The sequence below is a fragment of the Colobus angolensis genome, unplaced genomic scaffold, assembly GCF_000951035.1.
Source record: "Colobus angolensis palliatus isolate OR3802 unplaced genomic scaffold, Cang.pa_1.0 Scaffold45, whole genome shotgun sequence".
In the NCBI taxonomy this organism is placed as follows: Eukaryota; Metazoa; Chordata; class Mammalia; order Primates; family Cercopithecidae; genus Colobus; species Colobus angolensis.
The window spans coordinates 1,687,881-1,704,162 of NW_012117932.1; the positions used below are offsets into that span (position 1 = coordinate 1,687,881).

General features: G+C 36.0%; 1 protein-coding gene across 1 annotated transcript in view; it reads left to right on the plus strand.

Annotated features, from left to right (window-relative positions):
• ROCK1 (Rho-associated, coiled-coil containing protein kinase 1) overlaps positions 1–16,282 on the plus strand; it is a 158,036-nt gene that overhangs the window by 133,146 nt on the left and 8,608 nt on the right. The window contains exons 23-29 of the mRNA XM_011957774.1: positions 3,820–3,985; positions 5,134–5,227; positions 5,478–5,566; positions 6,406–6,594; positions 7,267–7,426; positions 14,099–14,169; positions 14,382–14,470. Of these exons, the coding sequence (XP_011813164.1) occupies positions 3,820–3,985; positions 5,134–5,227; positions 5,478–5,566; positions 6,406–6,594; positions 7,267–7,426; positions 14,099–14,169; positions 14,382–14,470 (858 nt within the window). The remainder of the gene's footprint in view (positions 1–3,819; positions 3,986–5,133; positions 5,228–5,477; positions 5,567–6,405; positions 6,595–7,266; positions 7,427–14,098; positions 14,170–14,381; positions 14,471–16,282) is intronic.

Consider the following 16,282-nt stretch of genomic DNA (forward strand, 5'->3'; position numbering starts at 1 on the left):
TTGCTGGGCATGGTGGCTCATGCCTGTAATCCCAGCAATTTGGAAGGCTGAGACGGGCAGATCACAAGGTCGGGAGATCGAGACCATCCTGGCTAACATGGAAAAACCCCGTCTCTACTACAAATATAAAAAATTAGCCGGGCCTGGTGGCGGGCACCTGTAGTCCCAGCTACTTGGGAGGCTGAGGCAGGAGAATGGCGCGAACCCGGGAGGCGGAGCTTGCAGTGAGCCGAGGGCAGGCCACTGTACTTCAGCCTGGGCGACAGAGTGAGACTCCGTCTCAAAAAAAAAAAAAAAAGTGCCAAATATTCAGAAAGGTCACCAAAAAGTCATAAATTGTCCATTGTATTAATTTGAAGGTTACTCATTATCTTGGTGAGAACAGCTTCTAAGTAGAGAATAGTACCTATAAACCCTGCCTTCCTTCTGATGATGTAAATGGGCAAGAGCATTAGCTCTTATCTAATGGCTAATCCTATCTCTTCCTGCCTACTTAAGAGTATGACTTGGCCGGGTTTGGTGGCTCATGCCCGTAATCTCAACAATTTGGGAGGCCCAGGTGGGCGGATCACTTGGGTTAAGAGTTCGCTACTAGCCTGGCTAATGTGGTGAAACCCCATCTCTACTAAAAATGCAAAAATTAGCCGGACATGGTGGCACATGCCTGTAGTCCCAGCTACTTGGGAGGCTGAGGCAGGAGAATCACTTGAACCTGGGAGGGGAAGGTTGCAGTGTGGCAAGATCTCGCCATTGCACTCCAGCCTGGGTGACAGACTGAGTCTCAAAAAAAAAAAAAAAAAGAATATTATGACTCCAACAATTCTCTTATCTTTTCTACATCAATTTTTACCTTTCTGTGGTCATTATCATTGTTATGTAAACATATTTAGATATCTCCTTTAAAAACAACCCTCTTACACCAGGTGTGGTGGCTCACGCCTATAATCCTAGCACTTTGGGAGGCCAAGGTGGGCAGATCCCCTGAGGTCAGGAGTTCAAGACCAGCCTGACCAACATGGAGAAACCCCGTATGTACTAAAAATACAAAATTAGCTGGGCATGGTGGCGCATGCCTGTAATTCCAGCTACTCGGGAGACTGAGGCAGGGGAATTGCTTGAACCCAGGAGGTGGAGTTTGCAGTGAACCAAGATCATACCATTGCACTCCAGACTGGGCAACAAGAGCAAAGCTGCATCTTTTAACTACGTTATCTACATGGTAGCTACCATCCCACTTTTCTTTTTTTTTTTTTTTGAGACGGAGTCTCGCTCTGTCGCCCAGGCGTAGTGGCCGGATCTCAGCTCACTGCAAGCTCCGCCTCCCGGGTTTACGCCATTCTCCCGCCTCAGCCTCCCGAGTAGCTGGGACTACAGGCGCCCGCCACCTCGCCCGGCTAATTTCTTGTATTTTTTTAGTAGAGACGGGGTTTCACCGTGTTAGCCAGGATGGTCTCGATCTCCTGACCTCGTGATCCGCCCGTCTCGGCCTCCCAAAGTGCTGGGATTACAGGCTTGAGCCACACTGGCCCCACTTTTTTTTATAGCCAGCTTACTTGAAAAGTAACATACCAGGTACCTTCCCCCATCTTCCATTCTCTGTTGAGCTCACTCCAGTCATACTTTTGCATTCATCATGCTAACAAAAGAACTCTTCTCAAGGTCAGTGGGGTCTTCCTAATAGTGACTTCTCAGTTCTCGCCTTATTTCATAGCAGCATTTGACTTAGTTGATTACTCTCTTGAGAAAATGTCTCCTTTGACTTCTGTGACACCAGACGCTGTTTTTTCCTTATTGAACTGGCTACTGTTTCTCAACCTCCTTTGTTCCTTTTTCCCTTCTAATTGCTGAGACCCTTAGGAGTTTGGAGTGCTCAAGGGATTACTCCCTGCTTGTTTTCATCCAGCCTTGTGGCTTTAAATGGTGTCAGAGTCCAAGTACGTTCTCCCTTGAATTCCAGACTTATGTATTCAGCTGTCTAATTGACATCTCTGCTTGAGTGTTAAGCACCCCACATTTAAAGTGTCCAGAAAAAATTCCTGATTCCCTCACTTTGCGAACTGCTCCTCCCTATCTTCCTCATTTCAGTCCTGAACAACCCTATTATTCCCAGGTGTTTAAGTGAAAAATTTAGAGTCATCCTAGACTCTTCTTTTTTTCTTGCACTCTAAATGCAATCCACCAACAAATTTTCCCAATGTTCACTAAAAATTATGTATAGACTCTAATCACTTCTCACCACTTGTTCCATTTACTGACCTGGTCCAAACTGCCATCATCTCCAATCTTGATTATTTCAGTAGCCTCCTAACTGGTATCTCAACTTCTGCCATTGTCCCCCTACTGTCTGATCTTAATACAGCAGCCAGAATGATCTTTCTAAAACATTAGAGTACCAGAATAAAAGTCAAAGTCCTTGTATTGCCTTGGAAAGCCTTACAATATCTGTTGTTCTCTTCTCCCTACTTTTCTTCTGTCGTCTTAGCAGAGAGGCCTCCTTGATTACCCTGTAATAAAAGTGATCACATTCATAACTTTCCATATTTTATCTTGTATTATTCTCTGTGACTTACTATATAGCACTTGTTCATTTTTTAAATTGCCTATACGGCCCCACTAATACATGCTCCCTAAGCCCAGGAACTTTGTTACTGCTGTATTTATTTAGTTTTGAGACGGAGTCTCGCACTGTCACCTCAGCCTCCCAAGTAGCTGGGATTACAGGCACACACCACCACACCAGGCTAATTTTTTGTATTTTTAGTAGAGATGAAGTTTCACTATGTTGGCCAGACTAGTCTCGAACTCCTGACCTCATGATCCGCTCACCTCAGCCTCCCAAAGTGCTGAGACTACAGGCATGAGCCACTGTGCCCGGGCTGCTGTATCTCTTAATTCCTAAAACAACGTGATGCATAGTAAACATAGTGTAGTACTTAATAAACCTTCAAATAGTTGTTAAGTGAATGAATGAATTTTCTGTGTGTGCGTGTGTGTGTGTGTGTGTTTACTATATGTCTCCCTCTGTCCCTCTTGAGGCTTGAGGCAGAAAGTTTGAATTGTAATACTCAATAGAAAATAGGAGGTGGACGTTACTCATTCAGAACATATTTATTGAGCACCTGCTCTGTTCAGGGACTACAGTAGTGACTAAGAGAGCTTATCCAAGAGAGGCTCTTCTAGAAGAGTAGGCAAACTGGAGTTACCTCATCTTGGTCTGAATGTCAATTCTGAAATGTTTTAGTATCATTTCCAGGGAGTGTTGTCAAATTAGTTTGTAGTGATTTGCAAATCTCTTAGAAGTTTTCATAATCTCATTGAATTTTGGAGCTGGAAGTGACTAGTTGAACCATCTCATTTTACAGATTTGATGAAACTGAACTACAGGAAGTGCAAGGGACTTGCACTTTGTGCACATTGAGTGTCTCTACTCAATTAGTTAATGACAAAACAGAAATAAAGGTCTGGGTCTAGCCTGCTGATTTACAAGTCAATGACTTTTCCACTATGCCATGCTCCCTTCCATTCCAAACCCACAAGAAATTTCTTTTCAAGAGCAGACTATTTGCTGTTGCTTTATTACCTTTTTTAGTTAAGCACAACATCAGATAGAAAACTAAATAGTTCTTTTATAATTTTTCAACATGTGAGAGGTTAAATTCATTACTTTTATAGAAAGTTTGCAATAGATTTAAATTTATTTTAAGCAATAAAATAATTCTTTTTTATCATTTAAAGTTAATTATGTTTTTAAGAATATGATTAAGTTGGAAGAATGAACTGAGTTTGTTTACATCAATTTCTCTTAAAAAATTGTTGCAGAGAAACTCTTGCTACTCAGTTGGATCTAGCAGAAACAAAAGCTGAGTCTGAGCAGTTGGCTCGAGGCCTTCTGGAAGAACAGTATTTTGAATTGACTCAAGAAAGCAAGAAAGCTGCTTCAAGAAATAGACAAGAGATTACAGATAAAGATCACGCTGTTAGTCGGGTAAGTGTGATAGTCAGGTAAGTCATATAAAATTTATTTAAATCACAGTAGGTCACATCTTAAAGTATTAGGGTAAGTGTGTGTGCAAGTGTATTTACTTCTGTGTTATACATAGTGGTCATTCTGTACTCAGGTATAAAATAGTTTGTATAATACCAAACATTTGTTAATTATTGAAATTCTTGTTCAAGATATTGGGCTTTTGTCTGTATAGGTATAGAACCAATGCAATATTGGGCTGTTTTTCTTTCTGGCTGTAGATTTTATTAGTTATATTTCATATGAAGAAATGGCTTAGTTTAAATTGATTTGTTGTTCTCTTAATACATTGCAACTGATTTTTTATGGGCCAGAATTCTATGAAATATAGAGAAACCATTTGGGAATGAGGAATTCTTGGGATAATATATAAATCCATTATAAGAAAACCAATACTCCAAACAATTACCTATTCCTGAAGTTTATACTATAGTCTATATAGAATCATGGGACTAAAAAGAGGAGTTAGATTTTTCTTCTAAAGCCACTATCAATCACTCTGGGTTCCAGTTTTGCCTCTAAGAAGTTATATGGTCTTGGCAAAGTTGGCTTTAACTTCTCTAAGCCTCAGATTTCTCATCTGTAAAATAGAAATAGTAATACCTCTTCCACATGATTGTTACGAGGATTAAATAAGACAGTAGACACAGAATGATTAATATAACATATAACATAGTAATGATTATACATTACTAAAAGTAATCTATAAATAAATGTTTTTATTGTTTGCATCATCAGTATTCAGAGAAAGATACTGAAGTCCAGAAAAATTATGACTTGCTCAGGGTCACATACTAGGTTAATCGCAGAGCTAGAACTAAATACACATTTCTTATTTTGCAATCTAGTTATCTTGCCATTACATATGCCCCCCTTTCGTTCATATATATATCTATATGCATAAACTGAAATAATTTTTGGAAGCTGTTAACTACTTTTAAATATTTTTGATGTAATTATATCTACATATTTTAAGCTGGAAACCAGACATTTGCTGTAGTTGAGCAGTGTCTGACTTTTCTTTATCAAGCAGTGTATTTAAAGGTTATTGCCTGAAATATGAGAATAGCAAAGAGGCTGGAGCTTAAACTTTTGTGTGCTTTGTTCAGCTTGAAGAAACAAACAGCATGCTAGCCAAAGATATGGAAATATTAAGAAGAGAGAACGAAGAGCTAACAGAGAAAATGAAGAAGGCAGAGGAAGGTATGTAGAATTTTTAAAAAATCATCATGTTAAATCAAATTCAGTGATTTACCTTTACCTATGTTTGTGTTAGGTTTCTAAGATACCTGTTTTCCTATATTAAGTAACTTCTGTAGCCTTAAGAATTATCTTAATGAAGTTACTGAAAGTTAATATGTAGTGTATACTCATTTGAATAATTAAGGACATTGTTAGTTTGAAATGCAGAAATTAATACCATACAATAACATTTAATATAATTTGTTGACAGAATATAAATTGGAGAAGGAGGAGGAGATCAGTAATCTTAAGGCTGCCTTTGAAAAGAATATCAACACTGAGCGAACCCTTAAAACACAGGTATACATGCCTTCAATCTTTTCCACATGTTCATTTTTGAGTTAATCGTTGCTCTTTATGCACTTTGTCCTAAAACCAAGGCTTATAAGGTTCAAACTTTTCATCAGAACAAATAACATAAATTCTCTCCCTGCTAACTATAAAAAAACTTACTTGTGAAATAGGATTTCCAGGCCAGGCGAGGTGGCTCATGCCTTTAATCCCAGCACTTTAGGAGGCTGAGGCCAGCAGATCACTTAAGGCCAGGAGTTCGAGAGCAGCCTGGCTGACATGGCGAAACCCCAGTCTCTACTAAGAATACAAAAATTAGCCGGGCATGGTGGTGCGCTCCAGTAATACCAGCTACTCAGGCGGCTGAGGCACGAGAATTGCTTGAACCCAGGAGGCAGAGGTTGCAGTGAGTAAAGATCATGCCACTGCATGCCAGCCTGGGTGACAGAGCAAGACTCGGTCTCCAAAAAAAAAAAGAATAGGATTTCCGTTAAGAAAGCTCACTTGCCTGGTAATACTGTATAGTTGTAGAAGATAAGAGTATGTGGCCAAGGCATAGAGGCTTTATTTGCTAGTGTACCCAACACCAGAGTAGGGTTAGCATACTCTTGGTTCAGTCCTGGGTTGTCAAGTTAACCAAAGAAAGGCTCCTGGTTCTTACATTTGAGTAGTGTGAAAAATCAGTGTTAGTGACTTGTGCTGCCAGTTATCATGTCTCAACCATCATTAAGTTGTCCGAATTTTCATACACACAAAAAGTCCTGCTTCCTTATTTTGAAGAAAAAAATACATTTTAGTATTAAATTGGATGACTACACTATTGATCTTTATTAATAATATTTTAATAGGCTGTTAACAAGTTGGCAGAAATAATGAATCGAAAAGATTTTAAAATTGATAGAAAGAAAGCTAATACACAAGATTTGAGAAAGAAAGAAAAGGAAAATCGAAAGCTACAACTGGAACTCAACCAAGAAAGAGAGAAATTCAACCAGATGGTAGTGAAACATCAGAAGGAGCTGAATGACATGCAAGCGGTAAGGTTTGTGTGTGTGTATGGACACGAGTGTGAAGGATTATTTTCTTAAATTATTTCTGTATATACTTGTTATCTATTTATCTTGTTTAGATTGGGAACAATCAAGGGTTCCGCCTGTTTGGTTTCAGACTGTAATTGGGATATGGCTGTTTTAATATTAACTGTAACTGGGGTAGAGGTTTTGAAGTATTGTAGCTTATTTATTTTCTCTAGTCAAGACTCACTTTTTTGAAATCAAAATAACAAGCTTAATTTTTTGATACCTCTTGGCTTGTTAATAGAACAAAATTGAGAACCTGGTCTCGGGCACTTAGATCTAAGCTTTTTAGCTCCATCAATTATGGTTTTCTGAAGTTTTCTGTACCTTTAAAGCTACTTCATTTGGAGCCAGAAAAGCATTTTCTATTGTAACTTTTTTTTTTGATGGCTTATGTTTGAAAACAAAAACAAAAACTCTTTAAGGCAAGTAGAAAAGGAATTTGTCCGAGCAATGTATTACTGAGAACTTGACATTTCTGTAGTGTATCAAAATCTGTGGTAGCAAACGTTCATGAAGTTTACTGTACATTTTTAGTATTAGCAATTTAAATTACTTTATTATATTTCAATTAATAATGTTGGAAATTGTTTTAGCTTGATTATATATTATCTTGATACTTTTCAAAATTAGCAATTGGTAGAAGAATGTGCACATAGGAATGAGCTTCAGATGCAGTTGGCCAGCAAAGAGAGTGATATTGAGCAATTGCGTGCTAAACTTTTGGACCTCTCAGATTCTACAAGTGTTGCTAGTTTTCCTAGTGCTGATGAAACTGATGGAAACCTCCCAGGTAAGAATAATTCTGTATCATTCAAGCATGTATAAATGTCATGGAAATTAGTGTATATTTCTTTCATTTGGGTTTCTACCTCCTTGTCATTCTGTCCATGGATTCCTAAGAAGGAATTCTTATTTCTGATAGCCAAGGCCTGATGATGATTATACACTTGGTGTATTTTATGGAGTAGAGCAGTTGTAAGCAATCTTAGCCTATTTGAATAGACCTAAGAAGCTTTACCTGAATAAAAACCATAAGAGGTTTATGAACCTATTTTGAGCAGCCTAAGTCCACAGTGAGAGTCAAAGCTGCTACTACACATCTCACTATTTTTTAAAAGTTGTACATTTTTGTCAGTAATAGATCTTTAGCATTTTATGTATTCTTGTGCTAAAACTAGGAACTGCACTTTATCATCAGAATCACAGCAGCTATGTATAGAAGCCCATCTAGTGGAGTAGTGATCAACTTCAATCAGACTGTGTTAAGTTTAAAGTTTGAAGAAATAGATAAAAGGGGTTGGGCAGTGCAGTAAGAGGCCAAGGGTGTCAAATAAAGGCAGGAATGAGTGGCTAAGATTTCAGATTTTTTTCTGTGTCTTCTTTTTCCCAGTGGAGAATCAATTTAAAAATAAACACAACTTCATTCTTGGCTTAATCGTCATGTAAACTACAGTACATTTATGTACTTTACAGAGATGAGAAATACACATACTATAAGTTCAATTTAAAAGTAAAATGAATAGGTTATCATTATTAAAACATGCATTTACATATACACAGAGTCTTAGTTCAGAGTCTTGGAAGTTTTGTATACATGGTCATAAACTTGAAAATAGATTTTAATTAGTGTATTTTCTGAATAATACATAAATAGGAAGATATTTATGAAGCAGCATGTTTGATATTATAGGGATTCTATTTTAACAGATATTACTTGTTATTGTGACTTTGATATAAGGAACTAGATGAGTCACTCAGAAAACTTTATAGTATCTTTCTTGGTCAAGAAAGTGGGACTCAAAGTGGGAAATGAATTCAGCTCCTTTCTGTATGCCATGTGATCCCTGGCCTCGTTCTTGTGTGGCTTTGCTAGGTCAAAATCAGGTATCTGGGAATGAAAAGTCAGTGAAGAAATATTTCTTGTTTTAGTGATCAAGGAACTCCTCTTTTTACCTATTTTTGGCTCTCTGAAACTGCCTACCTCTTGAGAAATTTGCAGGTACACATGATTCATTATTGGAGAATCGCTTTGGATTTAATAAGAACCTCTAGCTTTAGTAGTTGAACATCTTTCTAAAGTTAGACTTAATCATCACTAAGAATACAACTTTTAGAAGTGTTTGGCTACATTCTTTCAATTGTTGAACTGAATTTGTAGGTTAGATTCCCACTTCATTTACCCTGAGATACTTCTGGAGTTATTTAGTATAGGAGTTCTTTATGTATGTATGTATGTACGTATATACGTACGTATGTATGTATATACGTATGTATGTATGAAACCGCCTCACTCTGTCACCTAGACTAGAGTGCAGTGTCGCGATCTTGATTCACTGTAACCTCTGCCTCCTGGGCTCAAGCGATCCTCCCACCCCAGCCTCCTGAGTAGCTGGGAGTACAGGTGCGCATCACCACACCCAGCTAATTTTTTTTAACTTTTTGTGGAGATGGGATTTCACCATATTGCCCAGGCTGGTTTTGAACTCATGAGCTCAAGCTATCCACCTGCCTTGGCCTTCCAAAGTGCTGAGATTACAGGCATGAGCCACCTGCCTGGCCGACCTTACTCTCTTTAGTGTCAATTCAAAATTCTGACCAATTTTATTTTTATTCCACCCATTTCTCTTTAACTATTTATAATGCCTTTATGTACCTTAGTTTTCTTAGTATTGAGTTAAATATGTCAGAAATGGACACATTATTAGTGAATGCTAGTTAAAAGATTTGCGTTGAAAGATGAGCTGGTGGGACTGCTAATGAGGAAACTGATGAATTTTACCCACCATCGTGGCTGATTCAGAAAGGCTAAGCTCATAGTGCCATCAGCTGGCTTCATTGGCAGACTTAGGCTGGGAATCCATTTAGATTTCAGAATCCTGACCTAATAAATTGACTTATTGAGCAAAGAGATTTTTAAATGTTTCTACTAGCTCTATTTTGAGTATATTTCTTAGAATATTAGTGTACTTTCAGGAATTTTGTTTTTAAGGTTATCAAAGTCCAAACCAAGTGGGGCAGGGAGTACTGGTGGCCATTCTCCCTTGCTAGAAAATGAGGCCAGTTAATACTCTTTTCCTATTACTGTGTTCTTAATTTTGAGACTTTATAGAATCTCAACAGTGCTGAACCTTGACTTTCATATTGGAAGTAGAAATTAATGGATAATCTTTGTCAATATTATTTACCTCTCTGTGGGGCAGATATTTTGCTAGTAAATTGAAAATCTGTATTAAATCCACCATTTACTAGATGCTCAAAAATGGTCCCTGGCAAATAAAGTTAAGGTTTTGCAGTCATATCTAGGAAGAATTGTTAAAGAATGTTGATGTTCATTCTTAATATTAGATAGTTACATATCATTCAAGTGTCTAAAAAATGTCTTGAAGGTAATGGCTAATGATTAATTTTTACTTCAGTTTACAAAATTAATAAATGAATATACATACTAAAAAGGAGAGAACTTTGAATAGATTAAGTTTACTCCACAGTTAAAATAATGGCTTTTTGAAATATGGGTCACATTTTTCAATTTTTTTTTGAGTAGTTGGATGGATGAACTGACACTGCAGCTTTTATTCTCTTAGATTTCATCATTCAATATAAAGATTATAATTTAATTATCTTGTACATCTAGAGCACAGCCTCTATGAATCCTCAGTGGCCATTTTGTTATTAACTAGCTTAAATCTTAAATCTCCCCTCTGAAATTCCCAACTCTAAAAACCTTATTAAAAAATGTTACTCCTTCTCTGACTTATAACTCTTTGAAGTTCTTGAAGTCACCTTCATTCTCTTAATTCCTTTATGTCTTTATCCTCTCTTTGGTTCTGTAGCAGGTTGTGAACTACCACACAATGTAAACATAAAGATTACCCTTAGGGTTATGGATGCCTGTTGCTTAGATGACAAAAACTTTTATGTGATAACTGTTTCTTTTCTTCATTGTTTCTCTTTCCTTCTTTTGGAACTGTTAACCTAGACATCTGAAGAGAATGTAGAAATAGATGAGGCATTAGGAAAACTTGGTATTGATACTCCAGTAATATTCATGGTCTCTTATGGATTATTTGTATCATACCCTTTTCCATCCAGCTTGACCTTAGATTATGTAACTTAAACCTGAAAATGGTGGATAGCTTGGTGTGTTTCCCAATATTTGAATATATGAAGGTTTCTGACTTTGCCCAAATCTACAGTGATTTGAAGTTGGTGTATCTGGCTTGTTGAGTGTTGACTTAATTTTCTTTTTTATATCACTTTTGAATTTAATTAAAATATTTTGAAATGGTTCTCTAGCCCTGTTTCTTAAGCAGTATGTTTGTGGTATAGCTAAATAAATTAGGTTGTCTTCAGAGGTTAGTTCTGATGTTTAAATTGGCTGTATCGAGTATTGATGTACATATATAGTTAGACTATCTCTTATTTGGGTAAAGAAATCGCTGATATTGTAGTAATATATATCTAACTTCTTATAAGTTAAAATTGCTCTACAAATATATTGTATAAAATTTGGAGCCAAGTTGTTTTTGTACATATGTAGAATATTATTAATGATAATCCAGACTTAGAGGTTCTCTCGGTGGGAGTTTCATTTAGTTATCTGGAGAAGCTGTTTTCCGTGCTCGTGATATAAAAGATGGAATTTACAGCATTATACCTCCAGGTCACCACTGAAGTCACAGGTAGTCCCGATTTTTAGAGGAGGTCTTTATATATTTTAAAAACTGGTAAGTATATTATCTTGCAACTATGGTAGGAGTAAGGAAAGGAAACACAGGAGAAGCTAGTATGTTTTTTTCTTTTTATCTGTCATTATTGAGCTTAGTTCAGTTGCTTCTCTGAGGGAATTCACCAGATGGAAAAACTAAAATTTTCTCCCATGACTTTGTTGTAAATTGGCAGAAACCTTCACATATTCTTGACACCTTTATTTTCATTCCAGATTTCTTCATTTAATTTATTTTCTCCCTGGGCCTCTTCATTTAATTTAAATATGAGCAAATGTAGAATTCTGGCTTATTTGACTCAAAAATTCCCTTGGTATATAAAATTTCTAAGGAACATTGAAATGACATATAAAGCCATACCATATAACAACTTATTGAAGATATATTAAAGAAAACTGGCAGGTTAACCCACATCTAGAGAAATAAGGCATAAGTATTTTTGACATTTATTGTCACAAAGAAATAATGTGAAAGTGTAGGGTATTTTGGCATACAAAATTTTGTGTAAATGTCAAGATTTCAAAGGCTTTTATATCTTTGTTTTTGGTGAGGAATTACTGATACTAAACAACTTTGTATTATCAGATATTAAGACTACTCTTCATTCTCACTAATGTTCATCTTAATGTTTTCCAAACTACGCTTTAAAACCAGAGCTGCAATTTCTGCCACACTAATGGGAAAATTTCTGGCAATAACTTTTTTGCTTTTATAAAATAAAACATTGGTGAATGATCAATATGTGATCAGCAGTCTTTTGCTTATTATTTAGTATAAAACTGCCTGTTTGGTTTTTAAACTGTAACCATTAAAGTCACCAAGGATGACTTTAATTGGCTAATTCAGAAGAACGAAGAATTGCAAAATAATCAACAAATATCTGTCATGTACCTCCTCAGTGTGTCATTTGCCATGGGATATATAAAATCAAGTGTTAAGATATGGTCCTTGCTCTCACAGAACTTACCAAGGAACTACCTAACCAACAAAATAATTACTTCATGAACTAAATCGCAGCAATTAAAGCTAGGTGCTGTGGTACATGCCACTGCTCAGGAAGCTGAGGCTCAGGAGTTCGAGGCCAGCCTGGACAACATAGCAAGACTTCATGTCAAAAAAAAAAAAAAAAGGAAAAAGAAAAATGTTGGGAGAAGAGAGGGATCATTTTGAACTAAAGTTATCTCATCATTTCCTCCATTTTAACAATTTATATGAAGAGGAATAACACAAGCAAAGGAGTGGAGACATTAAGTACCTGGTGGGAGTAGAGGAAAAAAATATTTCCCACAATTCAGTCAACTGCAAAGCTTCTTTGGGAACAGAATAGTGTTGTGCTCTAGAAACATAAGCTCAGAAGTTAGACTGCCAGGATTTGAAACCATAGAGCTTTGATAGATACTGATAGAGTTGCCTTGCCCAAGTCAGTTTACCCTGCTAAGCCTTAGTCTCTTCTTTTGTAAGTGAAAGATGACAGTAGAACCTAATTCCAAATTCCTAGGAATATCCTGTATTCATGGACTTATACATAGGTTAAATATGAGATATTATAAAGCATGTGGCAAATAATACATTTATAAATAAATCAGTAAATCAGTAAATGTTACCTATTGTTAACTGTTGCTGTAGGACTGAGTTTATAGCTTGTGAGTTATATGAAGGGGGACAATATATATTCCCCTTAGGATTATCATTTCAGTGATAGTATAATCTCATATTTTAGTGTCATACTTTGAAATTGGTTACTTTTCTATTCTTTTGTGTTTCAAATATAAGGTAGATATAGAAAAGAGTTAAATTGAATGGATTTTCTTATTTCCAACCTAATCTAAAATAACCATTTCTAATGGAGTTGTCTTTATCCTCCAGATATTTCTAGTAAACATTAGTTATATATAAACAATAGTGATAATTATTATAGAATGCCTTGATCAAAGAGTCAAGGAATTCCTGGTATGCACGTACTAGTTGAAATAATGGCGGTAGACCGAATGGATTCTGTGTTTTTGCTGTTTATCAAATTGTGACATCACAAACTTAAGAGGCTTTAAAACTCTTGAGTTGGAGTAGAATTGTAATTGGACTTACCACTAGAGTTAAGTGCTCCCTTCAACCAAATTTGGATGATTTTATTGAAATTGTTACAAATTCAAATTGAAGTTGTTTTACCAAAAAGCTTAATCAGAATATTGTACTGAGAAAACAAATAAAATACTTATCTCTTATTCTTTATATCTAGTTGATTCTGCCTGCATTCCTTATTTATTTATCTTCTATTCTTGTCTTCTGTGAGTAATAGGACACTTCTATACTTTTGCTTGCTCTTGTGTAAATCATGGCTCTGATTTGTTCCACTTGCTGCATAATGTTTTTCTTTCTTTTTTTTGCTGATTATTTTTATATGAATGTTAATGATAAAGTCTTCTACATCATATCCCATTTAAGCTGCAATCCATTCCAGTCTTGCCTGGCTCTTAAGGGTATTGTTACTTCATACTTTTGTAATTGAGTACTAAATGTTAAATTGTATGGGAAAAGTGGCTTGAAATTTTTTTCTGCAATATTTGTATGGCCATTAAAGTTGATTTGTGTGATTGAAGCATGGAAGAGCAAATTATAGCACTTATTCATTTAGTTGTGTTCAGTTGCTTGTTGCTGCATGCTGTCAGACAACTTTTAATTGTTTTTCTTTTGTTACAATTTAAGACTGACTAATATATATATTCTTTTTCTCCTAGAGTCAAGAATTGAAGGTTGGCTTTCAGTACCAAATAGAGGAAATATCAAACGATATGGCTGGAAGAAACAGGTACCGTATACCTATTTATTTTCTAACTGGTATTTTGTTCTATATTTTACTTTGAAGCATAGAACTTATATTAGCTACTTTTTTACTTTTTGTTAGCATTGATTTTACATTAATACAATATAATCTAGATATTAGTGGCAAATAGTATGCTTTTCACTTTAAACCAAGTTAATGTTGCTCTTATAACTCTTCCCCCTTTTTTCTTATTTCAGTATGTTGTGGTAAGCAGCAAAAAAATTTTGTTCTATAATGATGAACAAGATAAGGAGCAATCCAATCCATCTATGGTATTGGACATAGAGTAAGTTGCCTTTGATTGAATTTTAAAGGGGTTGAGAGCTAACTTTTGATAATTATTTTTAGACTTAAAATTTATATTTTGTGTTACTTCAACACTGTTACCTACTTTTCTGTTTTTCTTAAGCATAAATGTTGACATTATATTAAATCTTTAGCAAAATGTGAGAAGGAAAAATGTTTATACTTATTTCATGTATTTGGAAGACAAATTTTTTATTTCAAGTGTTTAGTAGTTTAACTTCAGAGAGCATTTCAAAACGTATAGTCAGCTGTGTATCAGTGGGTTCCATATCCACAACTGTGGACAGAAAATATTTGAAAGAGGGCCGGGCGCGGTGGCTCACACCTGTAACCCCGGCACTTTGGGAGGCCAAGGCAGGTGGATCACCTGAGGTCAGGAGTTCAAGACCAGCCTGGCCAACATGGTGAAACCCCGTCTCTACTAAAAATACAAAAATTAGCTGGGCGCAGTGGAGGGCACCTGTAGTCCCAGGTACTCTGGAGGCTGAGGCAGGAGAATCACTTGAACCCGGGAGGCAGAGGTTGCAGTGAGCTGAGATTGCGCCACTGCACTCCAGCCTGGGCCAGAAGAGTGAAACTCCGCCTCAAAAAAAAAAATTTATATATATATATAAAATAAAATTAAAAATAATATAATAATTAAAAATACAAATTTCTAAAAAAATACAGTATAACAACTGTTTACATCGCACTTACACTGTATTATGTCTTAGGAGTAATCCAGAGATGATTTTAAAGCATACAGGAGGATGTGCCTAGGTTATATGCAAATACTACACCATTTTATATGAGAGCCTTGAGCATACTTGGACTTTTGACATTTTTGGAGTTCCTGGAATCAATTCCCCATGGATATCAAAGAACAGCTGTGTAGGATTCTTTGGTCATTATTAAGGGGAAATATAAATATATCTGTTCTTTTGTAGTGATAGGTCAAAGAGGCCTATAATATAGTATTTTTTCCTTATATTCATTCTAAAATCATTTCTTATTGTTGCTTATATGATCATAGATCATGCAGTATGTATAAAGATGAGTAAGTTCCATAATTAAGGAGCTTACCGACTAGTAGGAGAAAAGGCAAAACATGCAACAAAATATAAATTCAAAGTCAAGTGTGGTAACTGCTTTTTAAAAGAAATACATATATAAAAGTATTGCCATCCCTTTGGAATTAAGTATTTGTGGAGCTGGTTATAGTTAGAATGTAAAAAGAATTAAGCAAGTACTAGAGAATACTCATATTTTCTTTTCTTTTTTTTTTTTTTAAACTTTAGTTGTCAAAATTTAAATTATCAGCTTAAGTGAAAGAATACATAAACACTAATATGAAAGATATTATCTTTCAACTAAGTTAAATACTTTTTAGATTGATGTGAGATTTCTTTCCTCTCTTTATTAAGGTATAATTTCCCACAATAAAGTTCATAGATCTTAAGTGTTCTGTTCAGTAACTTTCTACAGTTGTAAACACTAATGCAATCACCACTCAATACAAGACAAAAAAAATTTGTATTTCTTTAGAAAACTCACTTGTGGCTGGGCACAGTGGCTTATGCCTCTAACCCCAGCACTTTGGGAGACCGAGGTGGGCAGTTGGCCTGAGTTCAATTCGAGACCAGCCTGGGCGACATAGCGAGACCCTGTCTCTGAAAAAAGAATACATATATATATTTTTTAATTTATAAAGAAAGCTCACGGCCGGGCGCGGTGGCTCAAGCCTGTAATCCCAGCACTTTGGGAGGCCGAGACGGGCAGATCACGAGGTCAGGAGATCGAGACCATCCTGGCT